The sequence below is a fragment of the Mandrillus leucophaeus genome, unplaced genomic scaffold (genome assembly GCF_000951045.1).
Source record: "Mandrillus leucophaeus isolate KB7577 unplaced genomic scaffold, Mleu.le_1.0 Scaffold1039, whole genome shotgun sequence".
Taxonomy (NCBI): domain Eukaryota; kingdom Metazoa; phylum Chordata; class Mammalia; order Primates; family Cercopithecidae; genus Mandrillus; species Mandrillus leucophaeus.
In genome coordinates, this window is record NW_012098532.1 from 584,005 (window position 1) to 610,946 (window position 26,942).

The 26,942-nt window shown below is 45.0% G+C and overlaps 1 protein-coding gene across 1 annotated transcript in view; it reads right to left on the reverse strand.

Moving 5' to 3' along the window:
* Nucleotides 1-26,670, reverse strand: part of NHSL2 (NHS-like 2) — a 231,544-nt gene extending 204,874 nt beyond the window's left edge. The window contains exon 1 of the mRNA XM_011979364.1: nucleotides 26,391-26,670. Coding sequence (XP_011834754.1) covers nucleotides 26,391-26,670 — 280 coding nt within the window. The remainder of the gene's footprint in view (nucleotides 1-26,390) is intronic.
* Between the last annotated feature and the right edge of the window lie 272 nt (nucleotides 26,671-26,942).

Sequence of the window (26,942 nt, forward strand, 5' to 3'; positions counted from 1 at the left end):
GTAAGGTAAGGGGACAAGGAGCACAGCCCTCAGCTAACTCATCATAGACACAAAGCAAGGGCAAAGAATAAACCTTTGTTGTCATGACCCTCTAGAATTCTGGGGATGTCTGTTAGCACAGCACAAAGTTGTTCATCCTGACCAATAACAGAAGCTAAATCTTCCCTTTGGGATTTGGCATTATTTGAGAAAAGAAACCACAACCACCATACTGAGAAGAAAGACAATCATTTATCAAAATGACCACCAAAAAATATTAAGCATATTAGTAAGGGCAAGTTTTTGGCAATGTTCTAGATCATGATTTGGGTGGTGGGTTCATGAATGTTTGTTTATTAATATTATTACATTAACAAATGAGGCAAAAAAAAAAAAAAACACTTGGCTACAAATGTGATGATCCTCAGGATGCAAACAGCAATTCTGAAATGCATAGTATAGTCCAAGAGTCCAAACCTGTCCATTCAAGGACAAAAGTCCTAAGAGGTTCTAGGTCCTTTGGTCCAGGTCCAAATCTAGGCCCTTCCTGGTGCCACTCTGAGTCTACAGCCTTGTGGAACCACTGATTTCTCTTCCTAAGTCTCCCCTGGTTCTCCCTCCACCCTGACTACGGCCTCCTCTCTCAAAATCCCAAATTACTGAGAACATGAGCTCCACCTTTTTCTTCTCCACAAGCACTCCTAGACCTCTGCTGCTGCCCGAGAAAGGTACTATGTGTTCTTGATGTCCATCCATCTGTAACTCCTCAACTCTCTTCTAGGAGAGAGCTCCTAACAGGGGAGGGTGTGGGGTTTGAGGTCAAAAAGAGCTCGGTTTGAATCCCAGCAACACAATGTACTTGCTATGTGATCTTATAAAAGTTATTTTCACTCTCTGGGTCTGAATTTCTTCATCTTTAAAATAGGAACAATAATACTTAGAACTCATGGGGTTGCTGTCTGCATCTTGTGAGTGAGGCTGCAAGCAGAGAAACTGGCACATAAGTAGGCACTCAGTAGCTGCTGCTTCCCTTTCCCTTTTCTACTTTCTCCTCTTTTCAAAATGGCAACTGACCCATACTACTGACCCAAACTCTGACTTCATTCTTTCCTCTTCTTTTCATTTTCCTCTTTTTCCTTCCAGCTGACACTCCCCCCACCAAACACACACACACCACCATCATCACTCTCACCACAATAGACGCCTTCATTCAAACTTGTCTCTCATTCACCATCTAGTTCAGAGGCTTTAACGTTTCTGTTTTGTTTCTCTTTGTTTGTTTGTATTTAGAAGTGGCATCCTCTTGCAAACAAAAATCATCTCTAGATCCCTAACATATGAAAGACAGAATCAGAAAGACAGACTCAGAACTGCTCCTGGCAGCCCCTGAAACACCTCTGTGGGATTCCCTAGGGCTCAGTGGATCACACATTAAAAACTATTGGGCTCTTTGCTCCTTCCAGGTCTTCAGAACATCAGAGTTGGCAGGCCCCTCAGAGGCCATCCACTGACCCACTGCCTAAATTTCTGGATGGGAAACATGCCTAGAGATTCAGAGAGCTTTTGGCTCCCAGGGTTGGAAAGAACCCTGAAGGTCACGTAGGCCCCCAGGCTGACTGACAGGTGGTGGGCCCCAGAGCAGGAGACAGCAGGGGAACCAGCCTCCTGCTCCCATCTCTAGGCTTCGGGAGTACAGCCTGCCTCTCACCATGCCTAGGAAGCAGTATCCCCTAATCAAGTGTCAAGAGCTTAACAAGGTGGACTCAAAGCCTAACACAGCCACTTGGGAGCTGTGTGGCCTCAGGCAAATCACTCCCTCTCTGCAGCTCCATCTTCCCTCTGTCAAATAGGCTCATGCTGCCTATCTCACAGAAGCTTTATGTAACTTTACCTGTATGTGCCTTTACCTCCGCAAAACACTCATAGGCGACACCTGGCTTTCAGACTTTCCAGGAGCGACACAGACAATGGTGGTGGGAAGGAAGGTAGGCACTTCACACATTTTTCCTTTTTCCAGGCAGGTGTGAGATTCACTCCCCTCCACAGAACCCTAATTCCTATTTATGAAGGGCCTCTGGCCTCTCACAAATGCCCTAGGCTTTTCCTAGCAAACAGGCAGCTTCCCAGTCCTGGCGGTGCTAAGGCTCACCCCTCCCTGCCTCAGGGCGCTCCTTTTGTTCCACTTCCCCTCTCAAGCACACAGCCTGAAGGGCTGCCCAGCTGGCCTTTTCTGAGAGAAAGTTTGGCAACCAGCATCTGAATGGAACCCATTAGTACCTGTTTGCAGCACTAATGTGAACTCCCACCCTGAGGCCTTAGAAACGCTAAAGCTACAGAGTGTACCTCAGAACCGACTCCGCCTGGAACCAACCAGGTCAGTGGCCAAGACTCTTTCATTTTATTTCCAGTTTTCCACAACCCCCTCTCCTTCTAATGAGCTGCCTAGGCAACAGGCTACGCATTTAGTTAGCAATTGCACTTAACAGCCACAGATTGCCACTTTGGATGGTGTAACAGCACATTTGGTTTAATAAGTGTGCTGCCACTATGGTTTTCACATTTCCCTAGGCTGGAAACCACTCTGATAGGATAAAAGGCCCTTCAGACCTCCTAGGTCACTCATTGGTGCTGACCTCCTCCCGGGAACAAAACAGAAGAGGGTTGCTACCTAGGAGGAGGCTCCTTGAGGGTACAGTCATGGTTGCTGTTTTTAAACTGAGAATCATTAGCAAAAGATTCGTATAAGAAACAAAAATAGTGACAGGACCATGTAAGAAACCCTGAAGGACTCCTGGGAATGGTGCTGTGTGACGTCCAGAAAGGGCTGCCACAGCAGTGTGTGACATGTGATGTGTGTGGATGTGTGTGTTTGTGAACATGTGAGTGTGCATGTGTGTCCTTTACCGAACAGCTTTCTTGAAAAACAAAAAAAGGTCCTGCCAGTTATATTGTTACAAAACAGCTGGAGGGGCACCCTAAAAGAAGTCCAAGCTGAGGCTCCTTTCAATTGTCACTCAGGTATGTCTTGACAAAGTCAAGGATTCCGTGGTTTTGATGCTAGTTAAGAATGGATGCCATCTACCCAGATGTTCAAGCCAAAAATCTGGAGGTCATCCTGGACTCTTTGATTCTCCTTACTCCGCATCTCCAATCCAGCAGAAAATCTTGTCTGCTTTACTCCAAAACAGATCCTAAATCCATCTACTTCTTCCCCCTCCACTGCCATCTGTGTGGCTCAAGTCACCATCAGCTATCCTCTGAATCAGGCCTCCTTCCAGGCCTCCCTGCTTCCACCCTTGCTGCCTCACAGTCCATTCTTTATACAGAAGTCAGGAGGATCTTTTAAAAACGTTAAGTCAGATCCTATATCTCTTTTTCCTGCCATGGCAATTATGGAAGCACATGTTCAAGATGGAAGCTCCACCAGCCTGGATCACTGAGTGACTAAGAAGAACACATCCCTCCCATCAATCCACATTGGACAGTTCCAAAGAGTGAGAATTTGATATTGGTGGTCACTGGAGCATAACTGAGCCTATCCTGACTGATGCATTGAATTCACGTGTATTTTGGGAGCAGGCATTATGGCTTCAGCTAAGTCCTAAAGAAGTGTGAGATCCCAAAGGGTTATCTTAACCACTGTTCTAGAAGGAAAAGGGAGCTGGCTGAGTGAAGTACAATGTTCAGAGGGTGCAATTAACAAACCTAGTTATGTACACCCTGGGAAGGGGCATGGTATTGATGAAAGAAGTCAAGCAAGTATGCTGCTCAGCAGTCAGGAAATCTGTACCAAAACAAGGATAGAGGACAGGCCTTTAGTCCTGGAGGAGAACTGGAATACAAAGAAGAGTGAGTGGGCAGAATTTAGCAGAAGTCAATATGGTGGGGGTGGTAGGGAAAGGGGAAGGAATGGAAGGGAGGAGAAAACAACCTAGAGGCAGGATGGGTCTCCAAGGATCGCTCTTGGAGATGTCTGATATCAGATCAAATTGGCAGCAAGAAGCCCCAGGGACCAATGCAGAGCGCTGTTGTCACAAGTTGCCCAGCTCCTGGGTCTGCTGAAGCTAATGCAATATTTCCTGCCTTCGTCAGGATTTTGGCTCAGTGGCTGAAATGGTTCACCAAGCTGGCCAAAATGAACCCGCCTAGGGATAGCTGGGGGAAGCAGAGGCAGTAGAAATGAGGAGGGGCTTGCACGTCATATTAACAGCTGACAGTTGAGTGCTTATCTTGTGCCAGGTACTGTGGCAAGGACATTACATGCTTTCCTTATAATCCTTACACAAACCCCATAAAGTTACTGCAATTTTATGTCCACTTAGAGACACTGAGCAACTTGCCTAAGATCATACAGCTAGTAAATGTCAGAACCTGATTTGAAACTAGGATATCTCCTCCCCAACCTGTGCCTTTAACCACTTTATTTTCTTTTTTTCCTACTTCTTGAATTTGTGTATTTGTTTTCCTTTTTCCTAATTTTTCATTTCACCCCATTTCCTGCCACTTGTTCAATTCCTTCTCCTCACAGTCCTCTACTTGAACATGAAAAAAAAAAAAATTAAGTGCACCTTGACATGTCATCTATTTTTAATCTTTCTGTCATCCATCTTCTGGCTCAATGTCTCAGCATTTCAGCTTTCCATACATTGACAACTGACAAGTGACCCTTGCCTCTAACAGTAGTGAAGCAGGAAGGCTTTCGGACAGGGCGACCCTCACTGGGAAAGGAGGCAGTGCAGCTCTCTGTGTACAAACAACAAATGCAGGTTTATAACTCAGGTACTTGGAAGATCTAAACACTACTGGAGGGGCTTGGTAGCAATGCTGCAGATATGAATTCTGTAAAAAGGAGGTCAATGCTTCCCTGGGAGCAGAGGTTTGGAGGGCTGGGAAACACTTGGTATCTGTGGGAGAAATCCGAGTACTGATCTTCACTTATTATTGGAAACTATTTGGGATGGGCCTTTCTAGAGAGTCAGCTCTGGTGTCATGGAAAAGAAAAAGCACAAGGGTTGTTCTTAGAATAACAGGATTCTGGTCTGGCTTTGCCACTTATTGGCAGACCAGCACTGGGCAAACCATGATAACCTCTCTGGTACTCAGTTTCCTCATCTGCAAAATGAAGACAAGAGTCTTGTACCTTTCTCATGAGGATGATCTGGAGTGAGGATCAAATAACTTAGTAACATCCAGAAAGCATCTCAAACTCAGTAACAATGATTCCTCCAAAGCCACCCATGCTCATGTACTCTTTATTTTGGTGAAGACCACCCCTGCCAACACCATCACATAGGCCTCAAGAACTAAGGACTGACACCGAAACCTCCTTCATTTCTCTTGCATTTGTGAATCTGTCCACCTCCTCTGCAGGGTTGCCATCGCCACCTTCATCTAGCCCTCCCTCATCTCTCTCTCGGACTACGGTAATATCCTCTTAACTGGCACTGATCTTGCACACCCCTCTCCAGTCCATTCTCAGCACAGCAGCCAGAGTGAGCATTTTGAAATCAAAATCAGATCATGTTACTTCTCTGCTTCGGTGGCCCACAAGACCCTGTAGAATTGGTCCCCCTCAGGCAGCTCGCCCTCATCTCATGCTGCTCTTTCTCTTGTGCTTGTAGGTCATCAAATTCATCTCCTTGCAGTTCCTTAAAAGCATTCCTCCTTTCTCGCCTTTGAGAATGATGTTCTTGCTGCTTGGAATACTCTTCCCATACATCTCCTCCAACTCAGACACCTTCCTAATTATTGATTTCTCCAGGAAGGATTTTCTTGGTCCCCCATGACTAAGTCAATCATTTCTATCATTCATTTTAAATTTATTTTGGTGATTATTTGACTAATGTCTGCTTCTCCCACTAAATGCTTAGCTTCCTGAAGGCAAGGGCCATGGCTAATTGTTCACAGCACTTGGCACAGTGTCTGGCACATGGTAGGTGCTCAATCAATATTTGTCAAAAGAAAAAATGAATGTGGATTTCCTTGATAAACAGTAAACAGCTGGGCAAAAATAAGGCAGTGCTGCAGAAATGAAGAAACTGATCCTATAAATCATGTGGAAATTCAAGGGTCCCAGAATATCCAAAACAATCTTGAAAATAAAAAACTAAGTTGGAGGACTAACACGTCCCAATTTCAAAACTTACTACAAAGTAATCAAAAGCAATTGAAGCAATCAAAGTTTTCAAAACTGGGTGCTAGTGGCATAAGGATACACATATAGATCAAAGTAACAGAATTGAGAGTCCAGAAATAAACCCATTCATCTACAGTCAATTGATTTTTCACAAGGATACCAATGCCATTTACTGGAGGAAGGAACAGTCTCTTTAACAAAAGGCGCTAAGACAAGTGGATATCCAAGAACATGCAAAGAATGAAGTTGGACCATTACTTCACACCATATACAAAAATTAACTCAAAATGGGTCAAAAACCAAAATATAAGAGCTAAAACTATAAAACTCCTAAAAGTAAACATGTACATTTGCATGTCCTTAGATTAGACAATGGCCTCTTACATATGATGGCAAAAGGACAAGCAACCAAAGAAAAAATAGGTAACTTGGGCATATCAAATTGAAAAAACTTCTGTGCATCAAAGGACACTGTTAAGAAACTGAAAAGGCAACTCACAGAATGAGAGAAAATATTTATAAGTCATATACCCGACCAGGGATTAATATACAGAATACATAAAGAACTATAATTCCACAACAAAATAATAAACAACCCAATTCAAAAATGGGCAAAAGACTCGAATAGACATTTATCTAAAAAGACATACAAATGGCCACTAAGCACATGAAAAGATGTTTAGTTCACAATGAGATACCACTCCACAATGAGATACCACTCCACACTCCCTAGGATGGCTATAATAAAAAATTCAGATAATAACAAATATTGTTGAGGATGCAGAAAAATTGGAACCCTTGTACATTGCTGATGGGAATATCAAATGGTGCAATCTCTGTAGAAAAGAGGCTGTCAGTTCCTCAAAAGTTAAATGTAGAGTTACTATATGACCCAGCAATTCCATTCCTTAGGTACACACCCAAGAAAAATGAAAGCATATGTTTACACAAAAACTTGAACACACATGTTCATAGGAGCATTACTCATAATAGCCAAAGGATAGAAGCAAGCCAAAGAAACATGCTCTTCAATATGTGAGTGGATAAACAAACTGTGGTCTATCCATACAATGGAATATTACTCAGCCATAAAAATAATGAAGTACTGATACATGCTATAGCACAAATGAACCTTGAAAACAACATGCTAAGTGAAAGAAGCCAGACACAAAATACTACATATTATATGACTCCATTAATATGAAATTTCCAAAATGGTCAAATCCATAGAGACACAAAGTATACTAGTGGTTACTAGGGACTGGTGGGAAGATGGGGAATTGGACCAGTAAGGGGAATGGAATTTCCTTTTAGGGTAATGAAAATGTTCTAAAATTGATTGTGGTGATGGTTGCACAACTCCACCAATATGCTAAAAGCCACTGAATTATACACTTTAAATGGGGGAATTATATGGTATGTGAATTATATCTCAATAAAGCTGTTAAAAAATAACGTGTTAACATGAACAGTGAGTTCTAAAGGCTAAGAATGAGTCAGTCATACTAAGATTTGGGGAATGAGTGTTCCAGCCAAAAAGAACAGCTAGTGCAAGGATCCTGAGGCAGGAATGAGCTTGGTAAGGAACAGAAGTGAGGCCAGCACAGCTGAAGTAGACCTGGTGAAAGGGGTGGGAGGTGAAGTAAGAGAGATTGGCAGGGAAGACAGAATGTGGAATCAATTCTGAATATGATGAGGTTCAAGCCACATGGCCACCCCTAATTGCAAGGAGGCGAGGAAGTGCAGTCCTGCCATGTGCCTGGAAGGATAGCCAGAGTCTGGGCGTGGTGGCTCACACCTATAATCCCAGCACTTTGGGAGGCTGAGGCAGGCAGATTGCTTGAGCCCAGGAGTTTGAGACCAGCCTGGGCAACATGACAAAACCCCATCTCTACAAAAAATACAAAAATTAGTCGGGTGTGGTGGCACACACCTGTAGTCCTAGCTACTCGGGAGGCTGAGGCATGAGGATCACTTAAGCCTGGGAAGGTGAGGCTGCAGCAAGCCATAATCATGCCACTGCACTTCAGCCTGGGCAACAGAGCAAGACCCTGTCCCCCACCGCGAAAAAAAAAAAAAAAAAAAGTAAAAGAAACAGAAACAGAAAGAGAGCCTGAGTTGCACTAATGAAAACCTTCCATGCACACTACAATCTTGAATAGAGTTTCAGGGCACTCAAGCTCCTCCTTCAAGTCAATTTCTTAGAGCAGGATTAAGATCCCATGCTGGGTCAGTTCTCCAGCTTCGGCTTTGCCTTAGGACAGGGATTCCTAACCAGTTACATTAAGTTCTTAACCAAGTGTTACATGAAGAGAGTTAAGGAGGCCCATGAACTTGTATGTGAAAAGAATTAACTGTTTATTTTCACTAACCTGTAATTGAAATGATGAATATAGGCAACAAACCACAGAAGTGTTAGCAGTACCTGTGCCTTTGTCAGTAATAGAAATCACAGATCATACGATAGTTGTTGAAGGTATCTTAAAATTTCACTCATTCAATATTTTGGTAATTATAAGACCCAATGCTAAATCTTGCAATTTGAAATATGCTAAGAAGCACATATATTACTGTATATTACAATTTAAAAAGTATTTTGATAACTGTCTTTCAGTACCATTGTTTTCCTTTGTAAGCCTAGGTATTTTATCTCATGCTTAAAAAACAATTAGGAAAACAACTGAGAACTTCAAAGTCTTAGGGGATAATTCACATCATGTTAGGTCCCTGCCCTGTCTTCTTCTCAGCTCGCCCTGTAAAATTGCCTCCACGGTAGGTCTGCCAAGTCTCATGTTTAAGACTTCATCTATGACAGTATGGGGAGTTAAGCAGAAGAAAACTTGAAATCAAGTTCTGAAGAAGACTTCTGGGTACTAGAGTAGATTTATGTGCTACTCAATTATATCTCCAGGAAATGGCCCAGGCTCTCCTACGCATCACTGCATGGCAGAAATATTGGCCTGACAAAACCTTCCATAGTTTGCTGCTGGCTTGCTGGGGCTAAGTCTTTCATTTCTCCAGGTCTTAGTTTCCCCATCTATGCTATGAAGGGTTTGGACTGGATGTCCAAACCACCTATGACAGCCCAAGTTTATGCTTCTGTACCATCCGCTTCCATGGGGTCCTAAAAAGAGGCCCAGTAGTACCGGGTGCCCCTCAACCTTGGCATCAAGTTTGAGGGGCCACCCCAGGCTTCTATACCATATGGTAGAGGGGAAACAGTGCTTTCTCCAACTCCAAAAATGCCATCCACAGCCTTACCTCTTTGCTTTTGCTCATGCAGCTCCCCTTGCCCAGGACACACTCCGTATGTCCATCAGGGGTCCAGTCCAAAGCCAAGCATCACAACAAAGCTGTCACTGGTCACTTTGAACTCCCGTGACATTAGGCACAAAGCATCTTTTATTGCAATCTTCTTATGCATATGTCTGCTGTCCCCACCCACAGAGTCAACTCCTCTAGGTGAGACCCATATTTCCCCCTTTTCAGCATTTCCAGGCCCAATTCATTTCCTTTATGTTCAGGTATCAAGCCTAAGATAATGACTGTGTACAGTCCTATACAATCCTGCAGTTGAGTAGGCACTAAAGGATCAATTCCCCCAGGGTCAAGTCCTGGCTCTGTGGCTTACTAGTTAGCTCATTTTTTGCAGTGACTACTAACTTAGTTAATGCCACAGTGACAACATCCCCATGCCTGGATTTCTTCATCTATAAAATTGGGAAAATAGTACCTGTTTCAAATAAAGCAAAGATTAAGAAGCAAATACAAGTAAAGTGCTAAACACTTAGAAGTATTACTTATAAATTTTGTGTGACAAATATTTAATGCCTGCCAGGCTTATAATCTTCATAACATGCCTATGAAGTAGGTACTATTATTATAATGATCCCTAATTTACACAGAGAGAAGCTAATGCAAAGAGATGTCAGGCTACTTGTCCAGGGTCATAAAGAAAGCAAGTAGTAGGGCCGAGTGCGGTGGCTCAGGCCTGTAATCCCAGCGCTTTGGGAGGCAGAAGCAGGCGGATCACCTGAGATCAGGAGCTCAAGACCAGCCTGGTAAACGTGGTGAAACCCCGTCTCTACTAAAAAAAATTACAAAAATTAGCCAGGCGTGGTGGTGGGTGCCTGTAATCCAGCTACTCAGGAGGCTGAGGCAGGAGAATCGCTTGAACCCAGCAGGCAGAGGTTGCAGTGAGCTGAGATTGCACTGCTGCACTCCCGTCTGGGTCACAGAGCAAGACTCAATTTCAAAAAAAGAAAAAAGAAAGAAAACAAGTAGTAGAGTGAGGGATTCAAACCCAGGGAGGGTAGCCCCAAGGCCCAAGCACTTCACTGCTGTGCTAACTCTGCTACCTCTCAACAGCTATCCTTATTATCTGTCTTCTGCCAGTGTTAGATCAACTCTAGGTGCAAAGAAAATTAGGCCAAGTGGCAGGCTGCTTTCCTCTAGCTCGCTTTCTGCTGCTCCAGGTGCTTTTGATCTTCAAGGCACATTTTTGGTTCTTCTTCCCTCTTGCTGACTTTCACAGCCTGACCCCATTGAGTCCTTCCCTCTGATCCAGCCCTCATATGCACATTTGTGCTGCCAACCCGATGGTCAGCAAGATGGTGAATGAGACGAAGGAAGAAGAGTCCATCTGCTCCTTGTGGACAAACTGCTTAGTGAGAGAAGGCTTGCTCACACATTTTTGGAATTTCATGAATTTCTGTCTCTCAAATGAAGCATACAGTACTGTCAAGAAGACAAATAATTTAACCTGGGTCTCCAAGAGTAGGTCCTCTGAGCCATTAATGTTCCCAGCCCACTCTCATTTGTAGAATTATAGACCGAGCTGCAATAAGTCTCAGAGACATCCCAGTCTCTCATTTTACAAAGGGAGGAATCAGGACCCAGGAAAGAGAAGGAACTCGCCAGAGATACAGCAGGTACTCAATAAACATTTTTTTGCAAGAATGAAGGACCGATGATTCATATGCTCAAGAGGTGAGGAGCACAGTCTGTGAAATGGGACCAAGCTATTCTTTATCTCAAGTGCTTCATGTAAATGCCACACCCTGAACTCAGTAGCACCATTTGAGGAGGCACATTTTAAAAGTACACGTGTCTGGACATAACCACAAAGATTCTAATTTAATTAGCCTCAGAGGTAAAGCCCAGACATCGGTGTATGTATATATATATTCTCAAGGTGATTTTAATAAACAGCCAAGGTTGAAAACCACTGCTCTAAACCAATGGTTCTTGAGCTTGATTGCACACTAAAACCCCCTAGAGCAGGTTTAAAATTTGAGTGTGTGTGCACACACACACATCAATGTTTTGTTCAAAGTGTGCCCAGTGATTCTAAAATACAGTTAAGGTTGAAAACTAAAACCAATATCTATTACTTGACAGAGGGCAATTGAAAAGAAATAAATCATAGTTTATCTACCTAGTAAGTTCCATGAGGACAAATATTTTGGCCTGTCTTGTTCACTCCTGTATCTCCACCACCTAAAACAGTAAAAATTGTTTCTTGGTTTTCACTTCCCACTTGCCACTGTGGGCAGGTCAGTTTTAATATCTCTGAGTCTATTTTTTTCATTTCTCAAATAGAAGTAATAACTCACCGGGCTGTCATGGGAATCACATGAGATAACAAATGTAAAAGAGCTTCATAAATTAGAAAGAAAGGCAAAAATGCTAGTTAATTTCACAGAGAAAATTCAATTTCCTGTTTTTTCTCCCTGTGCCCCCCTAGAAATTTTGATTCTTTTTAATCTCACCAGATAAGTTCCTGCTGAATCTCCTGCAATCTACTAGAAAGCCCTCCATCGAATCCTATCCCAACTCAGTGCATTGAACAAAATCGCCTCCCTGATGGTGGTAAAAACATATTTATTTTCTGCTCCTTGCTTTCAGTAAAATCTATTCCCCATTGATTGTGATGGAGAATATGGACGGGCATTCAGATTCTGGATGTTCAACTTACTCCATAACTCTAAATTGTTTACTTTTCTCTGAGCCTGTTTCCTTATCAAGAAAATTGAGATAATAATGGTAACTATTTCATGCAATCACTGTGAAGATAAAATGAATTAATGATGTATATATTTTCAGGCACATGGAAAGCTCTTAAAGGTAACAATAAAAACATGGGTCTTTGTCCAAAGGTTTTTTAAATTAGAAAAGGAGGGTCATCTCAAGTATAAAAGTAAGATGAGGGTGATCTAGCTGTGACATCTGTCACTTTCTGCTATCTGGAGTTTATTTGACTGGCCAAATAGAAGTGCAAAAACATGCCACTCCCTCTCCCTGTTAGTCACTCAGAAAATATGTATTGAGCACTTACTGCATACCAGGGCAGTGGGGGAACACAGACAGGAATAAAATACAACCCTCGAGGAGTCTGGTGGGAAATCTAAGCTCTTAAGACAAAAGGCCTCAGCCCAGACACCACTGTCAATTTGGCAGTGGTATATCCTATTGCAGGCAAAGTATCTAGGAGTCAATAACCACCTCTTGGGTGTTATGAGGTTCACAGTGTTAGTAACGGCAAAAATTACCAAAAAAACCTAAGGGTAGGCATTAACTAATATAGCAGATTTATTAGATAATATGCAGAGGTTTAAAGAAATACAAAAACCCATCTCTTACTAGGCCAGTTAGTCATTCAACAAACATTCACAGTGTGCCTACTTCCAAACTAGATTTTGAAGAAAGAGGAATGAGTCAGCCACTATCCTTGCCCCTAAAAGATGGTAATACTTAACATTTGGGGGGGGTGATTTTTTGTTTACAAAGCCTTTTCCCATACAGGCTTTCATCTGATCCTCCTGACAAACAGAAAACAGAGACTCAGCACCAAAAATTACTCCATTAGCAAATACTGAATTGGGCTTACATTGGGCAAAATTAGCAAAGTAAGCCAAGTTGATAATCAGGGCTCTTTCTACTCTCAAAGGCCCATCACTAGCCTACAACCACCTAATGTAACTCTGATTTCCCTTGAGCTATAAGGAACTGTTTATACTCATCTAAATGTACTGGGATCACAAGGCCTCAATAGTTTTACCTTGTTTCCAAATCCTCACAACCTTTAAGATGGGCTTCAATTCTCCTAGGAAGAGACCTCTAACTTCTAGCTTCCAGTTTATCTGAGGCCAAGGGATGGCCAGGGTGTTCTTTCAAGTTCTAAAGAAGAGGGTCATATTACTTTCAAGAGGTGGTAAAAGAAGGAAATAAACATGAATTCAAAAATGGTCAATACATACTGGCAGTCTCTGCCTCCTACCCAAGGGTAGGTTACCTGGAGGAACATAGTGAAAAAAGCATAGCAGGAACATAGTGAAGGGAGTCAGAGAGGGCCATAAACAGGAAGGAATGCCTGAATAGAAGTCTGGGGGAATGAATAAGAGTTTTCAGGAAGACACGAGAGGAAAAAGCTATGAAAACCTTCCCTGCCTCGGTACTCTGTGTTTTTCACACTGGACCCTATGTGAAAGGGTCTGTAGCGAGGTCTGCAGCAAAGTTGTCTTCTTCCATACTGTCTCCCCAACTAAATACTAAGACTGAAGAGCAAAAGGTAAGTCTTATCACTTTGATATCACCAACACCTGGCAAAAAGCCTGGCAAAGTCATAGTACAATGAGTGGGGTAGGAATTACCCCTCAGAGTCAGCTGTAAATCACCAGATGAAAGATAAACTGCTTTCCTTTATTAAAGAACAGGAAAATTAAAGGGGAGAAGTATCTCAGCTACACCCAAACTCACCATTTCAAAGCACATTTAAACAGAACACAGAAAAGTTTTAAAGCCATAGTGAAGTGTTAAATGATTTCCATGTTTTCCCATCTAGAACCCAGAAGCAATGAGCCACCACAATTAACCAGTAACTCTGGCTGTTCATTGTGGAAAGCAGACATTTAGCCCGATCCCCAGACAGGAGCAGCACAGCCACGTCAAACAGCAGCCTGTAGCCCGGGCATCTGGAGGGTGGATGTTTCATCACCATAGAGAATAGCTCTGCCAGCAGGGACGCAGGAAGGGTGGAGCTGGCAGCAGATGGGGCAAGTTAAAGCCAGTGGGGAATTTAGAGGGGCTGTCCTATAAATTATCCAAGAACAGGGTATATCACTGACATATTTCTGTATACCTGGTGGCTGGTGGCACCTGGCACTACAGGACCGCTCATACTGTTGTGCAAGTTGTACCCTGCAAAGGGATCTCAAGTTGGAGACACAATTCAGCCAAGCCCAATGTCTTGTCTGACTGCACATGGAAGAAGAAGTACCTTTATTTAGTTACTATGCCCAGAAAGCGTGACTTTTTAAAACTGGTCCACCCAGAGGAGTGGCTTCTCCTAATTAATCCACCCAGGGAAAGCACCCTTTGCCATCCCTCTACCTGGAGGGGACACCTGCTTGCCAAATTTCTACCAGCTCCCTCTGGCATCTTACGAGAGTGAAATAAATGTTTAACAGGACAAAGAGATCCTTCTCCTTCACTAGCTCTTCCCATTCCCTCATGACCCCACACCCCACTTGCATCAGGTAGTCTGGAAGCTACAGGCACAAAATATAAAACCTCTGTGCAAGCCAATAACATTTGTTTCCTAAATCTACCATTTTCATTAACTCAGAATTATGGGAAAAAAGATTTCATTGGGTTATTTTGCAACAGGGAGTAAACTTATGTAACTCTTTATTCCAAGAGGTAATACAGGCTGGAAATTGGAATACAGGGAGACTTTGCTATCCAAACTCCTCAAGAAATGAGTTTTCTTAACGGGTAAGTTTCCTGAGAGCTGGAATGTTCCCCACTTTTCAGTACTGAATCTTTTTTTCAATTTTCAGCATTTCGAGTGGAACTCTTCCTGAACACGGCCTTCTCAGCCTTCTTAAACAGATTCCTCTGGAGATGCTGAAGCCTCTTTTTCTTCTTTTAAATAGAGTCAAGTTCTCCCTATGTTGCCCAGGCTGGCCTTGAACTCCTGGGCTCAAGGGCTCCTCCTGCTTAGGCTCCCAAGTAGCTGGGACTACAGGCCTGTGCCACCTCTCCCAGCTGCAGCCTATTCTTGATCTCTTATTTATCATCCTTGATGTACAGTATTGCTTGGGAGGCAAACTATAGGGGTTACCTTTAGCATCTCCCCTTTCTGATCACACTATGGAGGGATGCCAAAAGTGCCCCCCATAGTTCTCCCTTTCCCTTTGTCCCCCTTGCCCTAGTATTTCCCGGGGGGCTGTTGACAGGGTCACATAAGTGGATGTCTCAGGACCCCAAAATAGCCACAAGAGAGGTTCTGCACTGGAAATCCAAACACACAGCCACCTACCTACCCGGAGATCCCTGTGCCCCAGTCCTCTTCCTTTCTCTAGGTGAGTGTTGGCCTAGATCCATACTCTAAAACTATTCCTGTTGGGATCGTGAAGGGAAAAAAGATAAATACTCTTTCTTCTGCATTGCATTTGTTGAAGCATAAATGGGATCAAAAGTACTCAATACGTTTATACATTCTATTGTGCAAGTGGAATGAAGAACCCCTGTTATAGATGGTTAAAGCTGAGAGAGACCACTCCAAAGTTTCCTGACTTATTTGAACACACAATCCTTTACAATTATATTTGTGGATACAAATACAAAATACAAATGTGGATAATACATTTCACTCTTATGCCATATTATTAACACAATAATCTAGCTGCATGAAAGAGTGTGTCACATCAGAGAACATGGAAAAGCAGAGTCTGATCTAGATATTGATTTGGAGGCAACCATTCCAACTTCTATTTGGAATTTCTGGCACAGCCTATTTCAGAACACTAAGTATTACAAACTGGAAGTTTCTTTCCTCTTGTCTATACTCTGACGAGCTTGTGCATAGTGGAGTTGTTACATTCTGTTGCAGAAAATAAATAAATTGAGATTGACCTGGTATAGGGATCCAACCCAGTAACATCATAGGTGATATTAAGTGGCAGTGACGTAAGAAAACAAAAATGCTGTTCTTGTTTAAAATGTTAGTGGGTTTTGATGACATGTTATAACCAAAATATGTAAAATAAAAGATGTTTTACTCTACCTCACCATATATTTATCCTTTTTATTAATAAAATAAAATGGTTTCATGTTTCTAATTTCCTATGTTTTCTCTCTCTTTTTTTTTTTTTTTTTTTGAGATGGAGTTTTGCTTTTGTCGCCCAGGTTGAAGTGCAATGGCGCAATCTTGGCTCGCTGCAACCTCCAACTCCTGGGTTCAAGAGATTCTCCTGCCTCAGCCTCCTGAGTAGCTGGCATTACAGGCATGCGCCACCACACCTGGCTAATTTTTTGTATTATTAGTAGAGACAGAGTTTCACCATGTTTGCCAGGCTGGTCTCAAACTCCTGACCTCAGGTGATCCACCAGCCTCGGCCTCCCAAAGTGCTGGGATTACAGGCATGAGCCACCGCGCCCAACCCCTATGTTCTCTTACAATGTTGAATAATATATTGGCCAGGCACTGTGGCTCACACCTGTAATCCCAGCACTTTGGAAGGCCAAGGTGGGAGGATCACGAGGTCAGGAGTTCAAGACCAGCCTGACCAACATGGTGAAACCCCGTCTCTACTAAAAATACAAAACTTAGCCAGGCGTGGTGGCGGGTGCCTGTAATCCCAGCTACTCAGGAAGGCTGAGGCAGGAGAATCACTTGAACCCGGGAGGCGGAAGTTGCAGTGGGCTGAGATCGCACCACTGCCCTCCAGCTGGGGGACAGAGCAAGACTTAGTCTCAAAAAAAACAAAAACAATATATATATATTGGACATATATATATACATAACTTAACCTTGTATTATTACTGCTTACAATTAATTCATCTGTGAGACCATTTTTTTGTCACTTTAATCTAAGTCTACATCATAGCTCATGCTCATTATCCACAAATATAATTTGTAAAGGATTGCGTGTTCAAATAAGTCGGGAAACTGGTTCTCTCCCAGCTTTAACATTTATAACAGGGGTCCTTCACCTAAGCTGCATGGTAGAATCACATGGGAACTTTTAAATAGTACTGTTTCCTGGGCCTCGTCCCCCAGAAATTCTGGATTTATTGGTATGGGGTGGAGCCACAGTATTAGTACTTTTTTTTTTTTTTTGACATTTAGGGTAAATTTTACCAACATGTTGTACTGATTACAGTGGACTTTATTTTAAGCATCACTATATCTTGGTCAATAATATCTATTGGTGTACATAATGATTTTGTGTAATTATTAAGAATGTAGCAAAACATTAACAAATTAAAAAAAACTCCCTAGGTGCTTTGAATTGGCAGCCAGAGTCTATATGAGTCTATGGCTGTAATTAAAAAATGAAAAATGCAATCAGACATGCAGTGTGAAGGATTCTACCCAGGGAGATGGCTGGATTGCCTGGTGGCCAGGGCATCTTGTAGACACTGCTGAGGTGTGCTTATGTCCTTGAGGCTGCCTGGCTGTGAGCTCAGGATTTCCTTGCTTCGTATCCATGCTGGTTAGAGTTAGGCACGCTGGGCCCTCAGGCAAACTGCCCAGTACTTTACTGAAACACGCTTAGGTCCCATAAGTTCTGTGAGAAGGTGTTTCTTCACCCATAAACCAGGCTGGTTCTGTAAAACTGGTGAGCTCAACCAGGAGCCATGCAGACGTCCCAAGGGGAAGAAAACAGACAGCCAGCGAGACACTTGGACAAGAGCTCTGCCCAAAGGCAGGGGACGCTGCCTGGCTGTGGGGCTTGCATCCATCCTCTGCTGCTTCATTCAAACCCCTCCTTGGCAGCCCAGCCTGGCAGGTTCTGTGGTCAGCCAGCACCACATATTCTCTGTGACAATAAACATGTCATAGCTGCCATGATTCTTGGTGGTGCCTCAGCTTTAGTTCCAAAGAATGTTTTCTCCCTTGGTTGGCGAGGCAGTGAACAGATGTCAGTGGGGGAGAATGAAGGGAGGAGTCAGAGGAAAGGAAAATCCTTGGGTTGGGAAAGATGAGCTGACAGCCTCAAAAGCTAGATGCGGCTCCTCCGTGGGCACACAAACATTCTTTACATATTCTGGAAAAGGGAAGAATGGCTGCAATTTGGAGCTGTCTAGGAACATTCTTATTATAACTTCATCTTGACAGTACCCCCATCCAGGGATTTCAACAGGCTTCGTGGAATTTCGCCTTCTTAGTATTTAGTGATGGTGTGCATGGTTGCAGCATAGGCCCCAGGCATTTCATTAATACATACATTATTTTGGATCCTCACAACAACCCTGTGAACTGGGTAGTGTTTAACCCCATTTTACAGAAGAGGAACTGTGCCTCAGAGACACTAGAGTCAGCTAGTAGGTGCTGGGCAAGTGGGACTTCACCTGGAAGCTGACGATTCCAAATCCAAAGATCCTTTTCCTTAACATGTCATCCATTATCTTTTCTATTTACCAAAAGTAATAGATGTTGATTTGGAAAATTTTAACAAATACAGAATGGTAGAAGGAAAATAATATCACTCATCCCCATAATCCCATCACCCTGAGATAATCATTGTCAGCATTTTGGCATAGGTTTCTCCAGTTTCCTCTTATGTGTATGTGTCTATGTGGGTGCTCTATTTTAGATGATATTGTACACAGTAAATTTTGTCTTTGGTTTTTACTTAGCATTATTTTGTGCATTTCCATGTAGCCTTATAATTCATTTAGAGCATAGCTTTTCATGGCTGTATATTAGTCTATCACATAGACCTAGGAAAATTTATATAACCATTCCCCTATTATTGAATGTCTAAGTTATTTTCCTTTTTCTGGCTAATGCAAATAACCAAAAAATGCAGTGGGGATTCCCTGAACATTTCCCGCCCCCCCGCCGCCCGCCAATATCTGATTATTTCTTTAGCATAAAATCCTGGAAGTAGAATTACTGAGTCAAAGGAGACACTCAGTGTATAACAACAAGGCCTGTCTTGCTGACAACTCGGAGATACCACCTCCTGCAAGGGCAGAGAACCGCCCTCGCCTTCAGCCCCCAAGGACCAAGGATGTTAACGTAAGGAGACCTCAGTCACCTCCGGGCCTCCTAGTCTGGGGAAATAATTTGAGTTTGGTATTTTTCAGTTACTGGGGATCAGGCTATAAATTGTCAGGCAGCTAATTACACTGTTCTCGGAAGCAAAGGATTCCAGTCAAAATTAAAACAGCTGATAGATACATTTTTAAAACTCATCTCCTCGAGTCAATTTTCAAAAAAAAAAAAAAAAAAAAAATTCTGATTTTCCCCTTGATGAATTACAGACGATTCTGAAGAACCCATGCTATTCAGAAAGAAAAATAATAATAAAAGATACCGTCAAGCCTCAAATGTCCCCACTCACAGAAAAGCAGGGGCATAAATAATACATTTAGCTTTGGAGTGCAACTGGATACACAGCCGGGGACACACAGGCAGGTAGACTTTTGCTTTCTCTCTCTTTCTCACTGTGGCTCGGAGCCCCTCCTGCTCTGTCTGGCCTTTTTAGAGGGGCCCAGGGCCTCGCCCTGCAAAGCATGAAGGAGCCGAGGTTGACTGGGTCTCATCTGCCCAAGGATAATGAAAACTTGAATGTAGAAAAAGAAAATCCACAGTTAGTTAATATTACAACTTCATTTGAACCATGCATTTTAAACTTCTCAAGACCCTCATATCCAACTCCCTGACAAACAAACAGGATGTGAGGAACTCCCCACCCCACCTCCACCCTGGGGGCTCATTCTGAGTCAGGAGGTGCCTTGCTCCCTCTCCTCCTGAATCACTGGCAGTGAATTCCTCCCCCACACCAGCTCTCTCACATATCCAGGGTTTTGCACAGGCTACTTCCTGAGCCAGGAATTCCCTCCCCCGCCCTCTTCAATCTTCAACGGCCAGCTCCAGATCATCCTTCAGAACTCAGACATCACATCTTCCTGGAAGCTTTGCCTAGCCTCTGTCCTGAGTAAGGTGTGCCCCCTCTGCCTTGCCCCGGTAGCCTAGACCTTGTCTCCACAGTACTACGGCTCACTGCTCTCCCCACTGGACTGTGGATCTGCATCCTAGTTCTACTCTGTATCCCCAGAAACCAGCACAGGGCAGGGCCCAGAGTCAGGTATTCAATAAATGTGCAATGGCTAGAAAAAAAGAAAGAAGGTATTCAATCTAACAGGTATTTATTAAGTGCCTATTAGGTGCCAAGCATTGTTTTGGGAGCTGGAGACACAAGAGTAAAAACAGATAAAGACTCCTACCCTCAAGGAGCTTATATCTTATTGAGGAGCTTACATTTTAGAAAGAGAGAGAGGGAGGAAGGGAATGGAAGGCAGAAAAGGAGGGAGGGAGGGAGAGAGGGAGGGAGGAAGGGCTGCCTAACTGCTCAAACCTCCCAAGTTAACTGACTGATACCTAGTGGTCTTGCGCATGACCTCATACAAAGCACTTTACTGCAAACCACTTGTACACTTAATAAACATACCTCCTGTTCGTGGCATTATTAAAGTAGTCTTGACTGTTAAGGTATTGCCATCCTGTGCACTCTAACTTGAAAACTTCAATGAGGGCTTATTTGAGTGAAATCATGGAATTCCACAGAGCAGGGAAGAGCTGATAGCTTGAACCAGGAAGGCCAGCGATTTCCAACTGAGAGTAGAGGACTCTAGAGGACCATAGAGTTATCACAAGAAGTCTGTAAGTTTGCAGATCCGCCAAGCATTGTCTACGGACTGAATAAGCACTACTCTTCATATGCGTGAAGATAACATTATAATGTTTAAAACTGCAAATTCATTTAAAAGCATTGCTAAATTCACAGTAACACTAACAGAATGACAGATTGGTTTTTATTTTTGTTTTTACCATAGCCGATTCTAAAAGTCTAAATTCCATCTTTGGACCCCAAACTGAACTGAGCAGAAGAATCTTCTGGTATGTGATCTAGGGTCCTGGTTCTGGTTATCAGCTCTCCTCCACCTAAATAAGACCTGATACTCAGGACCACACGCTGATGTGGTGGGGAATGAGATGGCACCTACCTCTGCAGCTTGGGAGCTCCTCGAAGGGAGACATTGGGTCTTATTTACCTCTGGGTCTTTAGCACCCAGCACAAAGGTCAGACAGGGCCCAGATGCAGTTGTGCCCACTTTTCAAGGCTAGAAAATAATAATCTAAGGAAAAGATGATTTGAGACCTTCAGAGAGGGAATAGAGCAGCAAAGCCAGTGAGCCTGTTAAGCTACTTGAGCACTGAAGGATAAGAAATCCATACCCGGTAAATGTGTATGCTAAATGCATTTTTGGCAATCATTTTACTTTCCTGTTCCCATTGGTTTTTAATAAAAGGTGCCTTCTGAAATGCCAACTAGCCTCTACAAGAATAACAGAAAATAGTCCGGATGCAGGTGTGTGGCAAGTAGTGTCCACAAGTGGATTGAAAGCTACAAGGGAGAAGAACAGGTATAAAGATGGCAGAAGGATCAAGAGGGATTGCGGCAGTGTCAGGGTCACTATCCAGCCACCCCTTCCCACCTGAAGATCATTTTTCTGGAGCAATTTTCCATCCAAAGAAGACTATGTTTTGCTTTAACAAGAGAGCCTGTTGCCTCACACCTATTCTCTATAAGACATAAGTTTGACCTTCCTTTCTCCTCTCCAGCTTCAGCTCACCCCCGGCCACAACTACAGAACCACAGGGTGCCCTCAGTTACTAAAGGTAACAGGAGTTATTTCTCATCCTGGACAAGTTCCAACTAGAGAAAATGCCAAGACAGTGACTCTCGAAGAACAACTGACTTTGAACTTAGCATCACTGAGAGGGCAGAGCACTAGTCTGGTTGTCAGAAGGCATGGCTTCTAGGTGAAGGCCTCCTGTCACGGACCTCCTGTGTGACCCAGCTGGTACCACATTCCCATATCAGCAGATTAAATACATGATTAGGCCACCAACAGCAGGGGTACAAAAGACAGAGAGGAAGAGAGAAAGAATCTAGTAAGATATTTTAATTTCAACATCCATGTGAGCTTTGAGTCATTTAAAAAGAGTAACATTTTTATTTACAGGTTTAGTATTGCTTTCACTTGGAATTACATATGGGGAGGCACTAAAATTTTTTCAGCACTCATGACTACTGAAGGTCTTGATCCAGCTGGGTGCCTTTGGACAGGTACCATCCCCTTTCTGGGTCTGGAATGTCAAGTGTTATGACACATATGGTGGTTAATGACTGAATTGTTGGTACCACACCAGAGAGGTACAGGAACAGATGATGCAAACGTACCACTCTCCTCCTTAAACCTAATCAGTTTCATCAAGGTCAAGGTTGAGCCCAAGAGCCATAAGTTGAATCTTCTCCTATTACTCTACTATTCCAACATCCTGACACTTTTATCACTTTAGCTGTTCATGAATCTAGATTTACTAGATTCTAAAAAAAGAGAGGATTAAATTTCTTTTTTCTAAAGTGGAAGAAATTCTAGTGGACATTTTGGTATCCAAATTTCCAGGGAAGATGTTTTCAACACATGGAAATACCATGAAGCACACCAGGAATTTCATGGTATTTAAAAAGAAAATGGAAAGTGGGGTGGAGTGGGAAGAGAAAAGAAAATGGGTTTGCTTCCCCCTCCGTACTCTGTCAACTCTCTGTCCCAAGAGCCTCTGGGGATGAAAGGTAGGACAGAGACAAAGTAAGCCCTGGCTGAGTGCCTGTTCCAAGTCCCCAAATTCCTGCCACCCTCCCCACTCCATCTGACTCAAGAGGCCATCTCTTCTCCTCATTAGCAAGGACGGTCAGACTCAGGGTCCACAATACCTCGTCTAATGGCAAATTTGTTGCAGTCCGGAGGTGCTTTTTTTCATTTTTTCATCTCCGTATAGATTTACAACAGTCTATCCTCACACTGGAATTATGATTTAAACACAAATAAACCAGCTGTCCTTTCTGATTTGGAGCCAGAGTTGCCATAAAGTTGGAAAATCAAGAGGTAGGAATTTTACATAAAGATGAAGAGGGAGTTTCCACCATGGACCCAACTGGCTGTATTCAAGCCAGAATAATCGTAAGAAGCAACAGAACATCTTTCCCACAGCAAGTTCATGAGCTGGTGTAACATGATAGTTCTCCAGTGTTGTTAAACATACCTAGAATTATCTAGCCCTTCGGTGACTTCCTTGATGGCAAAGGAGATATTATATCCCTAGGCGGATGGCCTGATTGCTTTTGTAATTACCATCTAAGCACCTACAAACATTATATAGATCTCCAAGGGAGGAGTTGGAAAGCTTAGATTGACTCAGCATATGGTGGCAGGCATGGAGCTATTTCCCAATGGCTTTGACTATACCACTTTTTAGATGAAGAACCCAGCGTACAGACCACAGATGCAATAAAACAGGACACATTCAAAACCAGATGTGGGGAAAACTTCAACTTATAGGCAGGGCCATGCCTAGGGTGTGGCAAGTGCCACAGATCCACAACCACAGGGGCCTTCTGCAGTCCTGTGGTCTACCCTCTCCTCCTTCCATCCCCATCCCTCTCACCATACCAGTTACAAGAGCTTTTAGGGCAGTCTCAAAGGGGTTCAAGTTACCAAAGAACAGCCTTCAGTGGAGTGGGGGGGGGGATGTTGCCAGGCAACGAGCCTAGCCCAGTCCACCCCTGTAACCTTGAAGATGGTGGGGGCATGACCCATGATTGTGATTGTGTAGAGAAGCACCTTGAACTTCTCCAGCATCCACTTTCTCCTCCTCCATCTCGATCCTCCTCTCTTGATCCTCCCCCTGCTGCTTCTCAGGGCCTCAGCCCAGCCTGCAGGCTATGGGCCAGTCTGACTTGCCACTACTCAGTCAGTGGCAGCCAAGTTGTCACTGCAGGGAGGCTATATGCTGCTGGCCTGTCAGCTGTCATTCACTCTGGCCATGTTGCTTTCCAACCTTCCTCCCACCTTCCCAGGTTTCTCCTGCCCCATGGTCAGAATAAATAGCTAGAGGAAGAATCTGAGGGAAATCCAGACAGATGGAGGATATGCAGGGTAAAATGCTGACCCCCAGCAAAATGGTCAGTAAGGGAGTGGGAGTCCTAGGAGGAAAACGCATAGGGAAGAAAAAAGGGCAAGACATGACAATGTTCATTTATTTACTTATTTACGGTCAAAATCTAATATTCAGCTTGCTGAACACCCTGTTGAAGCTTATGCCTGAGCAACAAGGGAGTGGCCAGATGGTGCACTGATTATGCTCCCCAACTCTTTTTGCATTTGGCACTTATGTTCAGACCATTGCTGAGAAGGCCTAATTTCAGTGCTACCCAATCACAGCTCCTGAAGAGAAAAGTGTGCACTGAGAACTTCAAGGGGAGTCTAGGGTAGGGCATTAGACCAGAAAATGGAAAATCAGACCTTTTCACCAACTTACAGAAGGTAGTTGTGTTCCATTTATGCAGCAGTCCCTTGGGTGCCTCTGAGCCGTGGGACACGTACATTCTCAAAGGCAAGAGGCCACACCAGGGATGAGAGATGGCCACTCTTCCCATTCTTGAAAACTGCCAAGAAGCCAAACCAATGGTAATTTAACTTAACAATTGTTTCTCCCCATTGCAAGCTATCCATTGCATAAAGCCATCTCTTTCTAACCTAGCAGATCACTGGAGAGGGTTAGGTCCCAAAGGTGACTTGGTGAAGCCTTGCCTTCCATCCCACAGAAAGGGCTCGCTAATTCAGTGGACAGGAAGGTAGAGTTGAAAAAACTGTCCTTAACTTACCCTACTGAACTCAGTAGGTGGCTCTCTGCAAACTGTGTAGGGATTTTGAAAACTAATCCTCAAGCTGACTTATCAAATTTCCCCTAGACTAATCCTGTAATCAGTGGGACCCCAGCAAAAAACTGAGCCCCTGCCATGCAGAGGTTCCTGGTCCAGTGTCTACATACCATCTGGCAGTCATCTGTGGCTTCCACCTTTCTTTTCTAATAGGATCCAGTTCATTTATCTCCACCAGAGGCCTCTGCCATCCACCTCAGAGGTCAGAGACCTTTATGAAGAGAGGTGCCAGGGCCTGACTCCAGTACTTCTGGAAGGGGTGGGGATGGGGTGGGGTGTGTAATGAAGAGGGGCTGACCCAGGCATTTCTTTCCCAAGTTAGCTGGAGGCTTGCACTCAGAAATCAGCCAGTAGTCATCTTCTGCCTCCACCAGAAACTTTCTGGCCACACTGCTACTTCTCTCCCCAGCTTTCTGGGGGAACCGATTGGCCCTGGTACCTGGCATGCCCCAGCTGTAGTCAGCATTTCCAGCCTACTCAGTCCCCTTGCTTTCAGCAGAAGCTCGCTCTCAGAACAGAAGCCCACACTCTCAGGGGCACTGCATTTCCACAGACAGAGGATTCCCCATGTAAAGTGTTGGGATCCAAAACAGTAAAGGACAAGGGCTCTTGTAGCCCCCTACCCTCTCACACGTCCCGCGTGCTCAGTGAGGGCACCACTGGGATCCGGTGTTTCTCAGGCATGGCTGATTCCTAAAGTGAATGCACTTCAGGAAACTGATAATAACTTCTTTAAATGATTCTCTCCAGCAAATAGCAGCTGGACCCTAGCGGTAGGGGGTAGGGGGTCAGCGAAACCCCGGACATTCTCCCCTCCCCCCCTCCCGGCCACTCCCCAGCACAGCTGCCCAAAACGTGCGGAGAGAAGCAGGCGGGAGGGCGCTCAGTCACTCCTATGAGTGCGAGCCGCGTCCACGCTCCAGCGGGAAGTTGCACAGGTTTAAAGCCAGTAGGCACCACCGCCGGTTCCTGCCGCCGCGTAGGTGGCGGTCAGCTCCGGCGCGCTTTCTGAAGTGGCCGAGCTCCTAGACAGGAGCAAAGAAGCCAGCGGCTCGGCTATTTGGCTTCCGACGCGGCGATGATGAGGGGGGCGCCGAGGACCTGGGGCTAGGTGGGCGGGTGGGGGGAGTATCGCCCAGGCCGTCCTGGACCCAGCGGGTCCCCCACCACCCAGATCCCCAGGAGGCGGCCACCAACCCCAGGGCCGGGAGTCCCAAGGGCACGGGGCCACTCCGGACGGCGCGACCGGGTGAAGAGCAGGAAGTTCCAGCGGTAGGGCGGCGGTGGGGCGGAGGCGGGGCGGAGGCGGGGGTCGGGGAAATGGGATCCCCTCACTCCCCGAATGGAGGGGAGGGGAGGGGAGGGGCGGAGAGAGGCGGGGAGAGGGTGGGCACAGCGCTAAGCGCCGACCGGCGCCCCCAGAGGCGGGGTAGACGCGGGGCCGCGAGCCACCGGGGCGCCGTTTTTACCTAGCTCTTCCTCGTCCTCCTCCGGGCCAAGCAGGCGGCAGGGAAGGCGGCGGCGGAGGCGCACGGTGCGCCGGTACAGGCTGTCTGTGCGGCGCCCCAGGGCCAGCAGGTGCCCCTCGAGGTCCTCGAGCAGAGCCAACGAGTGGCCACAGAGGTCGGCGAGCTGCCGGAGGAGGCTGAGCGCGGCCAGGTGGCTCACGTCGCTTAGCTCCGCCAGTTGCTGCGGCGGGTTGCGCGGGCACAGGCGCTGGGGTACCACCGTGCGCCTGTAGAACGGCATCCCGGCCGCGGGCGCGGGCGCAGGGGACCAGCTTGGCGGCGCGGCGGACTCACCCCAAACGGCGCCCCTGGCCCGAGCGCCCCTGAGAGGCGGCCCCACCTCCGGGTGTAGCAGGCCCCTGGGCGCGGGCCGGAGAGCGTGCGGGCGCCAAAGACGACGGGCGGGTAGGCTGACTGACGGGCTCCTCGCCTAGAGCGCCGGCTCCCCCGGGGCTGCACACTCGCCGGAGCCACCAGTCCCTCTGACTCTGCTTCGCCGGGCTCCTCCTCCTC